Here is a 13,516-nt window from a genome sequence, read left to right on the forward strand (position 1 = left end):
TTTAAGAGGAAGGAGGAGGGAGATTTGACTACAGAGAAGATGATATGACAGAAGCAGAGAGAGATTTAAAGATGCTATGCTGCTGACTTTGAAGATGAGGAAGCCCAAGAATACAAGAAATGCAACTCTAGAAGCTGGAAAAGGCAAGGAAGCAGACTCTCCCCAGAACCTCCAGAGGGAGAACAGCCCTGCTGACACCTTGACGTTATCCAAGTGAAATTGATTTAGGATGTTTGGCCTCCAGAACCATAAGCAAAATAAGCCACTAAATTTGTTAATTGTTACAACAGTCATAGGAAACTAATAGAGATTCCTCTTCCAACTAACACAGAGCCCTCTTCAGCCCTCTAATTGTTTCTAGTGTAGGCTTAGTCCCACCAAACTTGAACTCCAGTTCTAGTACAAGAAGAAAGCACCTGTCTTGGAGAGTGGTTGGCACAGAATCAAGCTCTTTTTTTATTGCTGCTGACATAAGCCAGTGGCGATGCACGGTATTTACACATAAAGAAGAAAAGTCATGAAGTGCAAAGAAATAGATTCTTAGGTACCACTGGCCAGGTGCTCAGTCTCAAAGTGTTCTCTCTTCTCCAGTTTTGAATTTCACCTTATAGTTAATGCCAAGCAGTTCCAAATTCCCTTTTTGGAGTCATACCTATATTTAAGTTCAGACTCTGCCACTCATAAGCTTTGGGAATTTGCAGAAGTTCTTCAAGCTTTAGCTTCCATCTCTCAAAAAAAATTAATAGTAATACCTACCTCAAAGGACTGTTGTATAGATTGAATGATAATGTGATAATGTAGGCAGAATATTCTGTAGAAGGACTAGCACATAGTAAGTGCTCATTAAATTAGCCATCATCATCAACATGACCATTATCATCATCAGTATCATTATTGTTACAATAACTATTTAAATTTTAGCTTTGTTTCCTCAATCAAGCTTTAGTAACCTGTTGTTTGAATACATGAACATCTTACTATTGGAGCACATTCATTACAATAGTTTTCTAAAAATAATTTTGAAATTGAACTGATTGTTTTTCTCTGATTTGGCAAGGAGGAAGAACTTCATAGGTATGGCTTACTCCTTTTTAGCACTTCAGATTTTCCCACAAAAAAAATGTTCTTATTGCCCTAGAAACTTGTGGCATCTTTATAAGTTAATATCAAACTATTTAAAATAAAATATTATGATCTGTGCAGGCATATTCTACAGAAACATTTCCTGAGCTATTCTAGTCTGCTTAATTCTATCACAGTTACTAAGACCTCAGCCTCTCATGACACAAGGCTAATATAAGGTGGGCTACTCAATATTGCCCACAAAATACAAATAAAGTTGAACATCACTCAGAATGTGAACTGACCTTAATGTACAGAAGACTGATAGATAAACCATTTTCAGTCCTCTTCTTTTTCTATACATGCTCATTCATCATCTATTTTTTTAACCTCATTTCCTCCTACTTCCCATATATAATTTACTTCTATTCCCTCTAAATTCCTTACCACTTCCGAAAAGTCCCAGGTTTTCTCACCTCTTTGGGACTTAGCACAAGTATTATCACTTTTATCAGATGAAGCTTTCTAGAATCTCCCAGTTTCCTTCCTCACTGTTCTCACAGTTTTTTGAACATATCTCCATCAAAACATTTACACACTGTGTGGTAACCGTTGCATACATCTTCTTCCTTCCTAGTCTGTAAACAACTTGAAAACAGGGATTTTATTTCATGTTTCTTTATATCTTTGGCTCTTAGCAAAGTATTTGGAACAAAGTATGTCCTCAATAATAATGTGTTGAATGAATGAATATATAACCACAATATAATGTTCAAACAGTAAACATGAAGATATTTAGTTTAACAAATCAAAGAGAAGTCTCGATAAGTTTTATTAGCCTCCAAGCTTACCTGCACATCTTATCTGCAGGACATAAGGTGGGACACCTAATAGAGATGAAAAATGATCCTTGAGGCATTTTAGAACAGTGTCAACTTTAAAGGGCATTATAATTTCCTGGCCCACAGGAAGAAGTACAACTTTTACTGCAGAAAAAATAAGAGAAAAAAAGAGTCATAGTTAAAAGCAAGGGTCAGCATCATAGAATCCACAGGCAGAGAAATATGGGACAATTTGTAATCACATAGAATGCAGGTTATTTCTGCCATGTTCTCCCACCACACCTCCGTAGTAAGAGCTAGTATTCATTTTCTAAGAGGAGAAGTGACAAACATTCAGTTGCAACATTTTGCTTTGAAAATCAATGCATAATCTCAAGAATTAGCATCAATGGTCAATGCCTGCTCCCCCAACTCCAGCTCAAAGTTCAGATCTCTCTTGCATTGCCTTCTATGAGGATCAGTGCACGTTTGAGATTACCTCCTCGCCCAGAATACCATGAGAAAGAGGAAACGAAACTAAAGTGCTTTTAAAGATTCTTTTAAAATCATTTTCACAGTTCTCTCTTAATAAGAGAACACTCTCACAGATGTTACATTATCAGAAGGCTATTTTAATTGTTTCCTGGATTCAAAATTCTATGATTAATGTATTTTAAATTTTTCATAGCAGTGACTTCCTAAGCTTTGGGAAGGGAAAGTTTGTTCAGGAATCTGTGAGCCTCAGGAACTACAGGACCAAGACCACTTTTTTTTAATCATCATATATTTGGTAAGAGCTATAATCAAAGGGAATCACAGAATTATCAAAAAATGGAGCCCAAATTCACAATGAATAATGTAATTGAGAGAAAACAACTTCAATTAGGCATAAATGGGCTTGATTACTTCTCCCCCTCCTTTTTATTCTTACTTGTGTGGACACACCACACAAGAGCTAACTACTCCACTAGATTCAAAAGCTACATTTTACCAGCCAGACTAAGCTGTTGTTATTGTTAAATGATGACCCATGTTCTCCACTCTATGGATGGAAACTCTCTCAAAAGTTACGGACAAGGGGGAGAAGGAGCAGTCAGTTAACCACCCAAGTACAATTCTCCATGTAACCACCTTCTTCCTGCTCCCCTTCTGCTTTGTTACCAACAATGTAGTAATAACTTCCACATGCCATGTGATCAACATTATGTCTTTAAAATTAACCCATAATGAAAGACAACAATGATTTTTCTGAAGCTTAATATAAAGTTAAGACTAAGCAGAAATATGGAAATACGTAAAAGCAACGAGATACGTGGAATGAGTACTGTATATAAAACTAGAAAAATATGGTGTCAAGTTCCCATCCCACCTCTTGCTAGCTATGTACAATTAATTCCAAAATGGCATGCAAAAGAATTACAATTATACTCAAAAATTTCTCCCTAAACATTTTAAGAACCTATTTTATTTGGGAAAAAGAGATAAACAGCACTTTAAAATTTATTGATGCTCCTTTATTTAGGGAAGTAGATACTGCAGAATAGAGGAGAGGCTTCACACGTAATTAAGAGATTCAAGGGGCATAGCCACAGAGGTTTGGTGGATAAGGGAGTGGGAAAGTAATATCAAATATAAAATAAATCTTCAAGCAAAAGCAAACAAGAAAAAACAACCATTCTTCAAAATGAGGCGGAAAAAATACCCTATCTTCCCTAGTTAATACCTGTTGCTGACGAATCTTTCATTGATGTTTTCAGAGATTCCTTTACTGCCTTTATTTTTTCCAGAAATGCCAGAGAATCTTTTGAATATTGTTCGGCTGACTGCACTGCATTATCAGATTTAGCTAGAGACTCTCCACCATCTCCTGGAGAATATGAAACTTGTTCATCTGCCGTAATGTCTTCCATGAGTTGCTCGACATCATTTAGCTCCAGGCTTAAAACGCTCTGGTCACTCGTCTCCTCAACACGTTTTTCACGGCCCCCACTAGATGGCTCTAGTTCAGATTCACAGTCTTCAGTTTGATCTGACTCTGGAACCTCTTCTGCGGGAACTGGAATATTGATAGTCCCGAAAGCATCCTCTATTTCTTTTGGTGAATCAACATTCTGAGCATCGGATCCTTCCTCCTGGTCCGACATTGTCCTGAATTAAAAAAAAAAAAAAAAAAAAAAAAAAAAATATATATATATATATATATATATATTTACTACACTTAAAACTTCTACACCAAATATCAAATTCATTGCTGGCATACAGCAATGTTCATAGTATACTACAATGTGGCTCATTATTTTTTTAATATTATCTTAGTAATGGCATTAGGTAAAAAACATTGGTGAATTTTTAATAAAAACACCACAGAAAGTAAAAATGTGTACCAAAAAGAGAACCTCAAAACACAATAAATCTGAGAGAAATATCCTATGAAGAATATATTTAAAAAATTCTAAAGTATGTTGTCATCTCTTATTCAATGAACAATGCCTTGTGAAAGAAGAATTTTTTTCAATAGCCTTTTTTCTAAAAAAGGCTATTTATGCTTCTGACATTGCAATTGAATAGAAGCTCCAAGGAATCTGACATCTCCACAGCAACTATATGCTGGAAAGTACACACTGTAGTAGCTTTGCTCTCACAAATTGTAGCAGAGGTGTCCAATGACCTCTGTCCCCCAAAACAAACATATCAACAAACAAATGTGGGTTGATCTTGGAGCTAACTAGGGCCTAAGCTACAACAACCAAGAGTTTTGGCTTGGGAAACAGTAAGACAGCGTACAGGAGCTTGGGCCAGGGTGGGCCAGAGCAGCCCAGAGCCAGGCATCAGAGGCAGGAGCTGGATCAGAGCAGTGAGAAGCCAGTATAGCCAGGAGCCTACCTATAGAGGTTGGCAGCCAGGAAAAGGGGACAGGGGAAGTGGCCCTGAGGCTGATTTCTGAGGCAAAAGCACAGGGAAGATTAAAACTTGAAATAGTAGTGAGATGGAAAAGCTGTGTTTGGAACTTTCACTTAAGCGTAGATCCTTATGGAGAAAAAAACTAACCTTAGTGAAGTTCTCTGGCTACCAGATGACAAATTTAAAATAATTAATAATAATAATATCCTGAATAAAAATGTATACTTGTTAAATTCAATGAATACAGTATTAGAGCTGAAGAGAGAATTAGTAAACTGGAAGATAAATCAAAAGATTTTATATAGACTGTTGCAAAGAGATAAGGATATGAAAAATATGAGAGATTAAGAGCCATGGAGAAAAGAAAAAGAAAGTCTAGCATATTTTTCTGCTAAGCATGTCTCTTGCTGTGAGCTAAGAATGGCTTTGTATTGCTAAAATAAAAAACAAAGAGGGACTTCCATGGTGGTGCAGTTGTTAAGAATCTCCCTGCCAACTCAGGGGACATGGGTTTGAGCCCTGGTCTGGGAAGATCCCACATGTGCGCAGCAACAAAGACCCAACGCAACCATAAATAAATAAAAGAAAATTGTTAAAAAATATATTAAAAAAAAACAAAGAGTGTGCAACACAGACTGCATGTAGCCTGTGAAGCCCTTTTCAGAAAAAGTCTGCCAGCCCCTGATTTGGCATGTGTCAAATTGGAGTCCTAGAAGAAAACAAAGATGGAAAGGAGAAAATATCGTAAAAGGTAATGGCTGAAAATTTTTCAAAACTGATTAAAAATATGAATCTACAGGTCCAGGAAGCACAATATAAAAATATACTTAACAGGATAAATAGAAATAATTCATAGCCATTTATATTATAACTAAATTACAGAATAACAAACAGAAAATCCGAAAAGCAAACAGTGATCAAGGACATATCATCCACTGTTTTGAATCATATTTGCTGGCATTAATGCAAAGGAAAGAAAAGTAAAATCACTGCAATTTCTCATCAGAAAAATAGAAGCCAAGGCAATAATAGACTAATTAAAAGAAGGTAACTATCAACCCAGAATTGTACACCCAGCAAAACTATCTTTCAAGAAGAAAAACAGAAACATTTACAAACAAGTTATCACCAAGATATCTGCTCTAAAGGAACTTCTAAAGGATACACTTGAAGAGGAGTAAAATGGGTCCAATGTAAGTCTGAAGCGCAAGAAGGAAAGGCAAACAAATAAATCATAAACATATGGGTAAACCCAAATAAATATTGTCAACACAAAATAATAGCAGAAAATTAAAATATGAGACAATAAGAATATGTAACTGGGGGACTTCCCTGGTGGTGCAGTGGTTGAGAGTCTGCCTGCCAAAGCAGGGGACACGGGTTCGAGCCCTGGTCTGGGAGGATCCCACATGCCGCGGAGCAGCTGGGCCCGTGAGCCACAATTACTGAGGCTGCGCGTCTGGAGCCTGTGCTCCGCAACAAGAGAGGCCGCGATAGTGAGAGGCCCGCGCACCGCGATGAGGAGTGGCCCCCGCTTGCCGCAATTAGAGAAAGCCCTCGCACAGAAACGAAGACCCAACACAGTCAAAAATAAATTTTAAAAAAAGAAAAAGAAAAGAATATGTAACTGGGAAGGGAAAGATGAGAATAAACTATTATCAATTCCTTATACTGTTTACAAAATTGAGAGCTATGATATTCTTAACTCTAGACATTGTTAAATAAAATATGCATAGTTAAACTTCAAGAACAACCAATAAAAGAACTGAAATAAAGTTTTAAAATTCCAGAAAAACAAAGAGAAAAAAAATGAGACAAAACTGAACAAAACTTCAACTTTTAAGAAGTTCTAGAAACTTCTTTAGGCTCTCACCCACACACACACAAAAATCTTCCTTTTGGTTATTTTCTCCTATAACAAAGTTTAGTGGCCTGATTAGAAAGAGAGCACCATAAAGAAGCCTTAACTCCTGGCAACATAATTATCTACCCTTTTTGGAGAATCTGAGGTAATGCTTTTGTTTCTATCTGGTGGGTCATCCTCCCCCCATGATGGCCAAGATAGCATCTTCTAAAACAGCAACAGCAACAAAATCTAAAACTTCTACTCTTAAAAAAAGACAACTAGAAGAATCAAAAGGCAAACCATACACTGGGATGTAGTTTTTTGCAAAACTCTTATCTGATAAAGGACGTGTACCCAGAATATATAGAGAACTTGCAAAACTCAATAATAAGAAAAAAAAACAGTGAAAAAAATGAGTAAAAGATTTAAACAGATCCGTCACCAAAGAATATACAAAAGAAAGCAAATAAGCAGAGCCAGGACAAGATTGAGGCAAGCGTGGCACCTGCACTGCCCTATACACGCACTTGCACCTGAGAATAAATACCTCCTAAGATTTTAGACCTAGTTGCCTCAGTTGCCTCACTCTAATCCCGGCCCTGAGTACAAGCACATGAAAAATGCTCAATATCATTAGTCATTAGAGAAATGAAACTTCAAATCACAATGAGATTTCACTACACATCTATTAGAATAGTTTAAAAAAATTTTAGCCCAACAATAGCCAGTGAGTATGAATACAAGTGGAGCTCTTATACCTTGATGCAAAAGTGAAAATTCATATAGCATTTGAGGTAACTGTTTGTCAGGTTTCTTGTAAAATTAAACACATTTATCATATGACCCAGTAATCTGTATCCTTTACCCAAGTGGAATGAAAAACTACATTCACTCAAAACCTTCACACAAAAGTTAATAAAGGCTTCATTTTTAATCACCAAAGACAGGAAACAACACAAACGTTCCTTAGCTGAGGAATGGATACACATACTATGATGCATTCATAAAATGGAATACCACGCATAAATAAAAAGGAATAAACTATTGATACAACATGTGTGAATCTCAAATAAATTATGATAAATGAAGAAGCCAATTCTAAAGGCTACATACTGTATTCTTCAATTAAGTGAAAAAGCAAAGCTCTTGGTTCACAACCTCCAGAATTCGCTGGGTAAAACAGAAATTGAGCCTGGTACACAGAGGGCAAGGAGAATCGAAGAAAGAGGCAGACCGCTCCAGATTGCAGGTGGCAGGTTTAATAAGCAAGGAAACTTACAAGGGAGGGTTGTCTTACGCAGCCTAAAGACAGTAAATCTCAACATCTACCCGCCAAAATTCCTGAGTTTATGAGATCTTAACTGGGTTCAGTCAGGTATACAGTTCCGATGGTCTCAATAGCACATCTCCTAGTTCAGGAACAATGGGCAGAAGGTACATTCCAAGGACAGGGGAGGGGAAAAGAGCCTCCGATTGCCCCCCTGGGTAGTGGGTAAACCGGAGGTCATGTCCTTTCAATGACCTCTCCTCCAACAAAAGCACATACCAGTATGTACAATGTTACAGATACGACTACTTTTGTATATGTGTAGAATACCTCTGCAAGGTGAACTGGAGGGCAGGGAGTTGGGGAACACGGGTGCAAGACAGATTTTCACTGTTCACTCTTCTTACTGTTTGAACTTTTAACCATCTTTATGTATTATTATGTATTATGTATTCAAGGGTAAATGTTATAATCTTTAAAAAGTTGTTTAAAAAGAAAAAAAAAAAAAACACTCTCCTATGATTGCATACAAAAACGTCCCCCTTTCACCTACAATGCATAATTTCGTTGGTATATCTAGAATATTAGTGTAAGTAGTAAGGCAGGGATCCAGTTTTCCCTTCTACCAAATAGCCTTGTTGAGCATTTAAGTTTCTTAACAGGGCACAGCAAAGACCGTGGGTGGAGAGGAGTGAAAGAGGAATGTCTGAAAGCGCTCTATAAAGACTAAAAATGGTCACCATTGATGGCTAAACATTTTCTAATGCCAGACTGGGCTGCACACACGTCTTGCTTCTATATTATTAACCGTGATAAGCGCTCGGGGTGGGAGGTGAGGCACACCTCCTAGCTTGATGCCGCTACTTCCGAATCCCAAATTAGAGATACGGAGCCAGAAAAGGAACCAAGAAAGATGGGACGCTTGGCACAGTTTTTTAGGCAAAGGTGAAACGTTCCCGAGTGGCCATACAGTCCCCAGAGCCCAGGTTGCATCAACGCCCCGCACAGAGCCCTCGGAGTCCAGCGCCTTAGCCACCCGCTCAAGGTCGGCCTAGGGATACGGCCAGTCGAGGGCAGCCAGAACCTGTCCTCCTACCTAAGAAACGCAGTTAGTCGGGGAGAAGCGGTTTCCCGGGCTCCTAGAAAGCAGAGTCCACGCTCGCCGAATTCTCTGTTTCCGGTTGTATCCTAGCAACGGCCCCGGCACCACTCCCTCCCACCAGAACACCACTCCCGCGAGAAGAGGCGGTGCCCGCGCTTAGAAAAAAAGGGGCGAGGGATGGAGCCAGGGGAGGGGGCGGAGCCAGGGGAGGGGGCGGAGAGAAGGAATGAAGCAGAAGTTGGGGCGGGGTGAGGGAGCGAGGGGATTTCTTACCTACTCGCTACCTAGATCCGAAAGTGGTTCAGATGGTAACCACTCTCTAAGCTGTCTTTTACACTTGTGAAATGGCACAGTTCTCCGAACCAAATACTGACAGCAATTCGCGCTATGGATATAAAAAATCAGGGTTAGAGAAAATGTAAATATGAAGTGAGAGTGAGGACCTAAGCAAAGGAGAACACAGGTGTACAGCAGCAGGTGCCTAATTGCTTTTCTTAAATTTGGAACTCGGCTCTTAGCTCCCTTGCAGCCAAACAGAAAAGGGAGATAGGAGCTATTAAATAATTCCCCTTTTAAGTCAGGAGAAGCAAAGCTATTGTTAATCACTGAATTATAAACGGGTTTTTTTCCCCTATGACTATAAATTCTTTAAATTGAGAAGGTTTTTAAAGAAGCACGTATTATTGCGGGAAAGGATCAATTGTGTTCCTATTGTATATGTAGTAACAAACTTCATGTGGCTTCATAATAGCTAACATTTATTATTATTTGTTACTAAGCACTTACATATACTTCTAATTTAAATTTTACAATGATTTTTTAAAGGAAGAACTGTGATCTGCTTCCTCTTACTAATGAGGAAACTAAGGCTCAGAGAGGTTTGGTGGGGGAACCAGAAATAAACCCAAGCAGTGTGACTCCAGAACCTCCATTTTAAACCACTATTCTATGCTGCCTTTGACCTAAAACCCTTTGATATTTAAAAAAGATGTAAGATTAAGTAATAAAACTAAAATTTGTTATATATAGTACAGGTCCATTCTTCCTTCATAATGTTCAATGTCTTCATTCCTTTATGCCATTCTGTTGAAATTGCATTCTCCTCTCCCCAATAACTTCCTAATGTCCAATGTAATTTTTTTCCATCTTTATCTCATTTTAAAATAGATATTTCTTACTAGAACAATATAGAATATGTATTATATTCTCAGATGAAATTGGCTTTGCTAATGGTTTTAGATAAAAACGTCGTGTTTTTTTTTTTTTTTTTTGGCTGCGCCCGGTCTTAGTTTCAGCAGGATGTTTAGTTGCAGCATGCGGGATCTTTTTTTAGTTGTCTCATGCCAGATTTAGTTCCCTGACCAGGGAGGGAACCTGGGCCGTCTTCATTGGGAGCTTGGAGCCTTAACCACTGGACCACCAGAAAAGTCCCAAAGCATATGCATTTAAATCATTTCATGAATCCACATATTCATGAAGAGCAGAGAAAAGGGCATTTTGATAACCACTAGGGTTAGTGTCTCATGAATAAACCAGATGTTGCTGGAGATACACAGACAAATTCTTCCCAGTGCTCCCCTACTCCCATCTCCAAAATCATAATGTATCTTAAATTTTACTAGTAATGAGAATTTAATTGGTTTTAAACACTCACCTTTCTGGGTCTCCTGTTTAAAATGTATCATTCACTGCCCTCCCTGTTAGGGACAGTATGAAAAGCTAGATTTAGTCATAGAGGCAGGAGATGGAGGGATGAAAACCTGGTGGTAGATAACTTAAGTACTTCACCATCTTAAATGTGATTTGATACCCACTATATGTTCATATTTTATTTATAGTTTGCTGTGGAGGCGATTTTATACAACTCAATTTTACAATATAAGCCTAACTTAATTGGTAGGCTTCCCAGGTAGTCTATACAAGTTGGAAAGCACATCAAAAGCACATACATATATATGTGTATATACACACAAACACACACAGATATACGGTTGTTTGGTTATGTAAAATAAATGTAAATGCAAGCTGAAAACAACCAATCAGAAAAAGACCCTCAATTCTGAAGGTGGAAAAGTAATTTAAAATACCATTTTACTTTTCCTATGCATTTTACATAAACCTATGCATTTTTCTCAGGATTTATTGCCCAAAATGACTTATCTTTATTTCTCACGAAATAAGAATCCACCTTTATTTATCTCACCCTTTATTTATACAATAAACATTTCTTTTAAAGTATTTTTATTTTTACAAAGATGCCATCTAGTGGCTTTATGAAATCAAGCATTTCAAAGTATTTCCCATTGTTACTTCATGCTAAAATGCAAATGAGTGAATCAGAAAAAAATATTAGAAGAATAATTTAGACCAAGGACCTCAAAATTATTCTTTAGAAATTATCTGTAAGAACTGAATTTGGATCATAATACTTTTGTGAGCTTGTTAAGAGACTGGAAATAAAGATCCATAGTCCCTTTTCTGAAACCTTAAGGACAGATGTGTTTGAAATTCAGGTTTTTTTCAGATTTTTGAAAGGTAATATGGACATATACTGTATATTCTGTAACACCTTCAGTGGGCCTGGGGAAGTACTCCAGAAGCAAATACATTAATACTTCTATAACAAAATGTATCCATAATCACATTAAAGTGGGTTAAAGACCATAAACAGCCTTTTCTCAATTCAGGTCAGGTTTTGCTTCCAAATGAGTTATTAAAAAACTTTCCATTTTCAAACATTTTTGGAGTTTAGAATTTAGATATAGAATTGTGGACCTATTTTACCCTAAGAAAAAGAACCAACCCTCCAGTCATAGAAAAAGAGAGTTAAATGAAATATTATCATAAAATAGTAATGTTTACCTTTAGAAATGCCTAAAATGTTCACCTGAAAAAGAAACCAACATATTTGAAGATTATGAGAAATCCCAAAAAAGAATCTCTGCAATGCTTTTCATTTACAGTCATGTATAGAAAGAAGCTAATTGACCATACATATCATGTACGCACACAACAAAAAATTAGCAACCAATATAAACCGAAAGACCACTTTGAAAACCCAATATTAGCAATGTGTGGCAAGTTAAATTTATGACTTCTATAGTACATTCCAAAAAAATTTTTTTTAACTTTGGTTTTCTATTTCTTGTTTCTCTATATGATTTGCCATGTTCCCTTTCCTCTGCCTCTGTTTATGAAACCACGTGTTGAAATGTCATCATTCTCAGCCCAGATCCATTGTGTGACTCTTTTGAGCACTGTCGACCCTCATTAGACATGTAATATGAATAAGAAACAAACTTTTGTTGCATTAAGACATTGAGGTTTAGGGGTAGCCTATTCTAATTCACTATTTTTCTTATATTTTCCTTCACTAAGGAGAGTTTTGGCTTATTACCTCTAAATGAAAACATTCGAATAAATTTCTTCAGTCCCCATAAATAATTCAATTTCTGTATCACATTCCCACTTTGATTTTGTTGGGGAGGAAGAAATTTTCCTCTACCCTTCTACAGTCTTCTGCCTGGTCAAAGAATTAAGTTGACCTGAGACAGATTAACAAGAGAAAATCACACAAATTTTAATAACACATACATGGGAGAGACCCAAGAAAACTGAGTAACTCACCAAAACGGCTGAAACCCTCACATTAAATACCATCTTTAACTAAAGACAAGAGGATGTTGTGGGTAGTTGTTTGGGACTTCAGAGGGGAGGAAGGCATTTCACAAGGATATAGAAGAGCGAATGTTTGGTAAATAAATGTTTGCTGGGCCATGCAGAGACAATGGGACACGGAAATTTTAACAGACTGCTAGGTTCCTCCCTGTCTATACACCTAGTTCATACGATAGTTATGTATGGTGATAGCTTCCTTCAAAATTTCTTCCTGAGTCTTTTAGGCCTTGTTTTCAGCTCAAAATAATCTGCATGCCACAGACATATTGGGGTGGCAAGTTTTGCTCCCCTACAATTTCTTGTGAATTCTATTGAAAATAAACCTCTTCATTCTCCTCTAAACCAAACTCCTATCTTCTCATTTACTTTTTTCTCCATTGTAATTGTAGTATAGGCTGCCATCCCACCAAGTACTGAGTTTCAAAGGAAATTCTGACCTAAGATGCAAAATACTACTCATGGTATGTTCGGTGATTTGCTGCTTTACCCTAGACCCCAGAACACACTTGCATAGGCAGTTTCTTTAACTTCCATTTGTCTATATAGCCCTTGAGAGTGGGAGGAAAAAGAAAAGGCTGATATTAACCTATATGTGGGAATTTTCTTCGATGGAGCACTGCTGATTTTCTCCCTTTGAAGAAAAAATGTGAGGGTAGCAAACTGCCTTCCAGTGATTAAGAAGCAAACTGCCTTCCAGTGATTAAGAAGTCAGGGGACGTGGCAAGGGTTCAAGCTCTACAGTCCTCTTCAGTTGGAGAACACGGCAGGCAAGGTCCTGCAAGACCTGAAGATCTTGGCTTTTTGAGAAAAATGAAAGTGAACAGAAGAACACAGACTCT

The 13,516-nt window shown here is 37.5% G+C and overlaps 1 protein-coding gene across 1 annotated transcript in view; it reads right to left on the bottom strand.

Moving 5' to 3' along the window:
* Positions 1 to 13,516, bottom strand: part of IQUB (IQ motif and ubiquitin domain containing) — a 73,637-nt gene that overhangs the window by 57,763 nt on the left and 2,358 nt on the right. Inside the window, exons 2-4 of the mRNA XM_082472549.1 lie at positions 9,273 to 11,886; positions 3,607 to 4,031; positions 1,914 to 2,048 (exon numbers count right to left, since the gene is read on the bottom strand). Coding sequence (XP_082328675.1) covers positions 1,914 to 2,048; positions 3,607 to 4,027 — 556 coding nt within the window. The 5' untranslated portion in view covers positions 4,028 to 4,031; positions 9,273 to 11,886. The remainder of the gene's footprint in view (positions 1 to 1,913; positions 2,049 to 3,606; positions 4,032 to 9,272; positions 11,887 to 13,516) is intronic.

This window comes from Balaenoptera physalus (genome assembly GCF_965194825.1).
Source record: "Balaenoptera physalus genome assembly, chromosome: 8".
Taxonomy (NCBI): domain Eukaryota; kingdom Metazoa; phylum Chordata; class Mammalia; order Artiodactyla; family Balaenopteridae; genus Balaenoptera; species Balaenoptera physalus.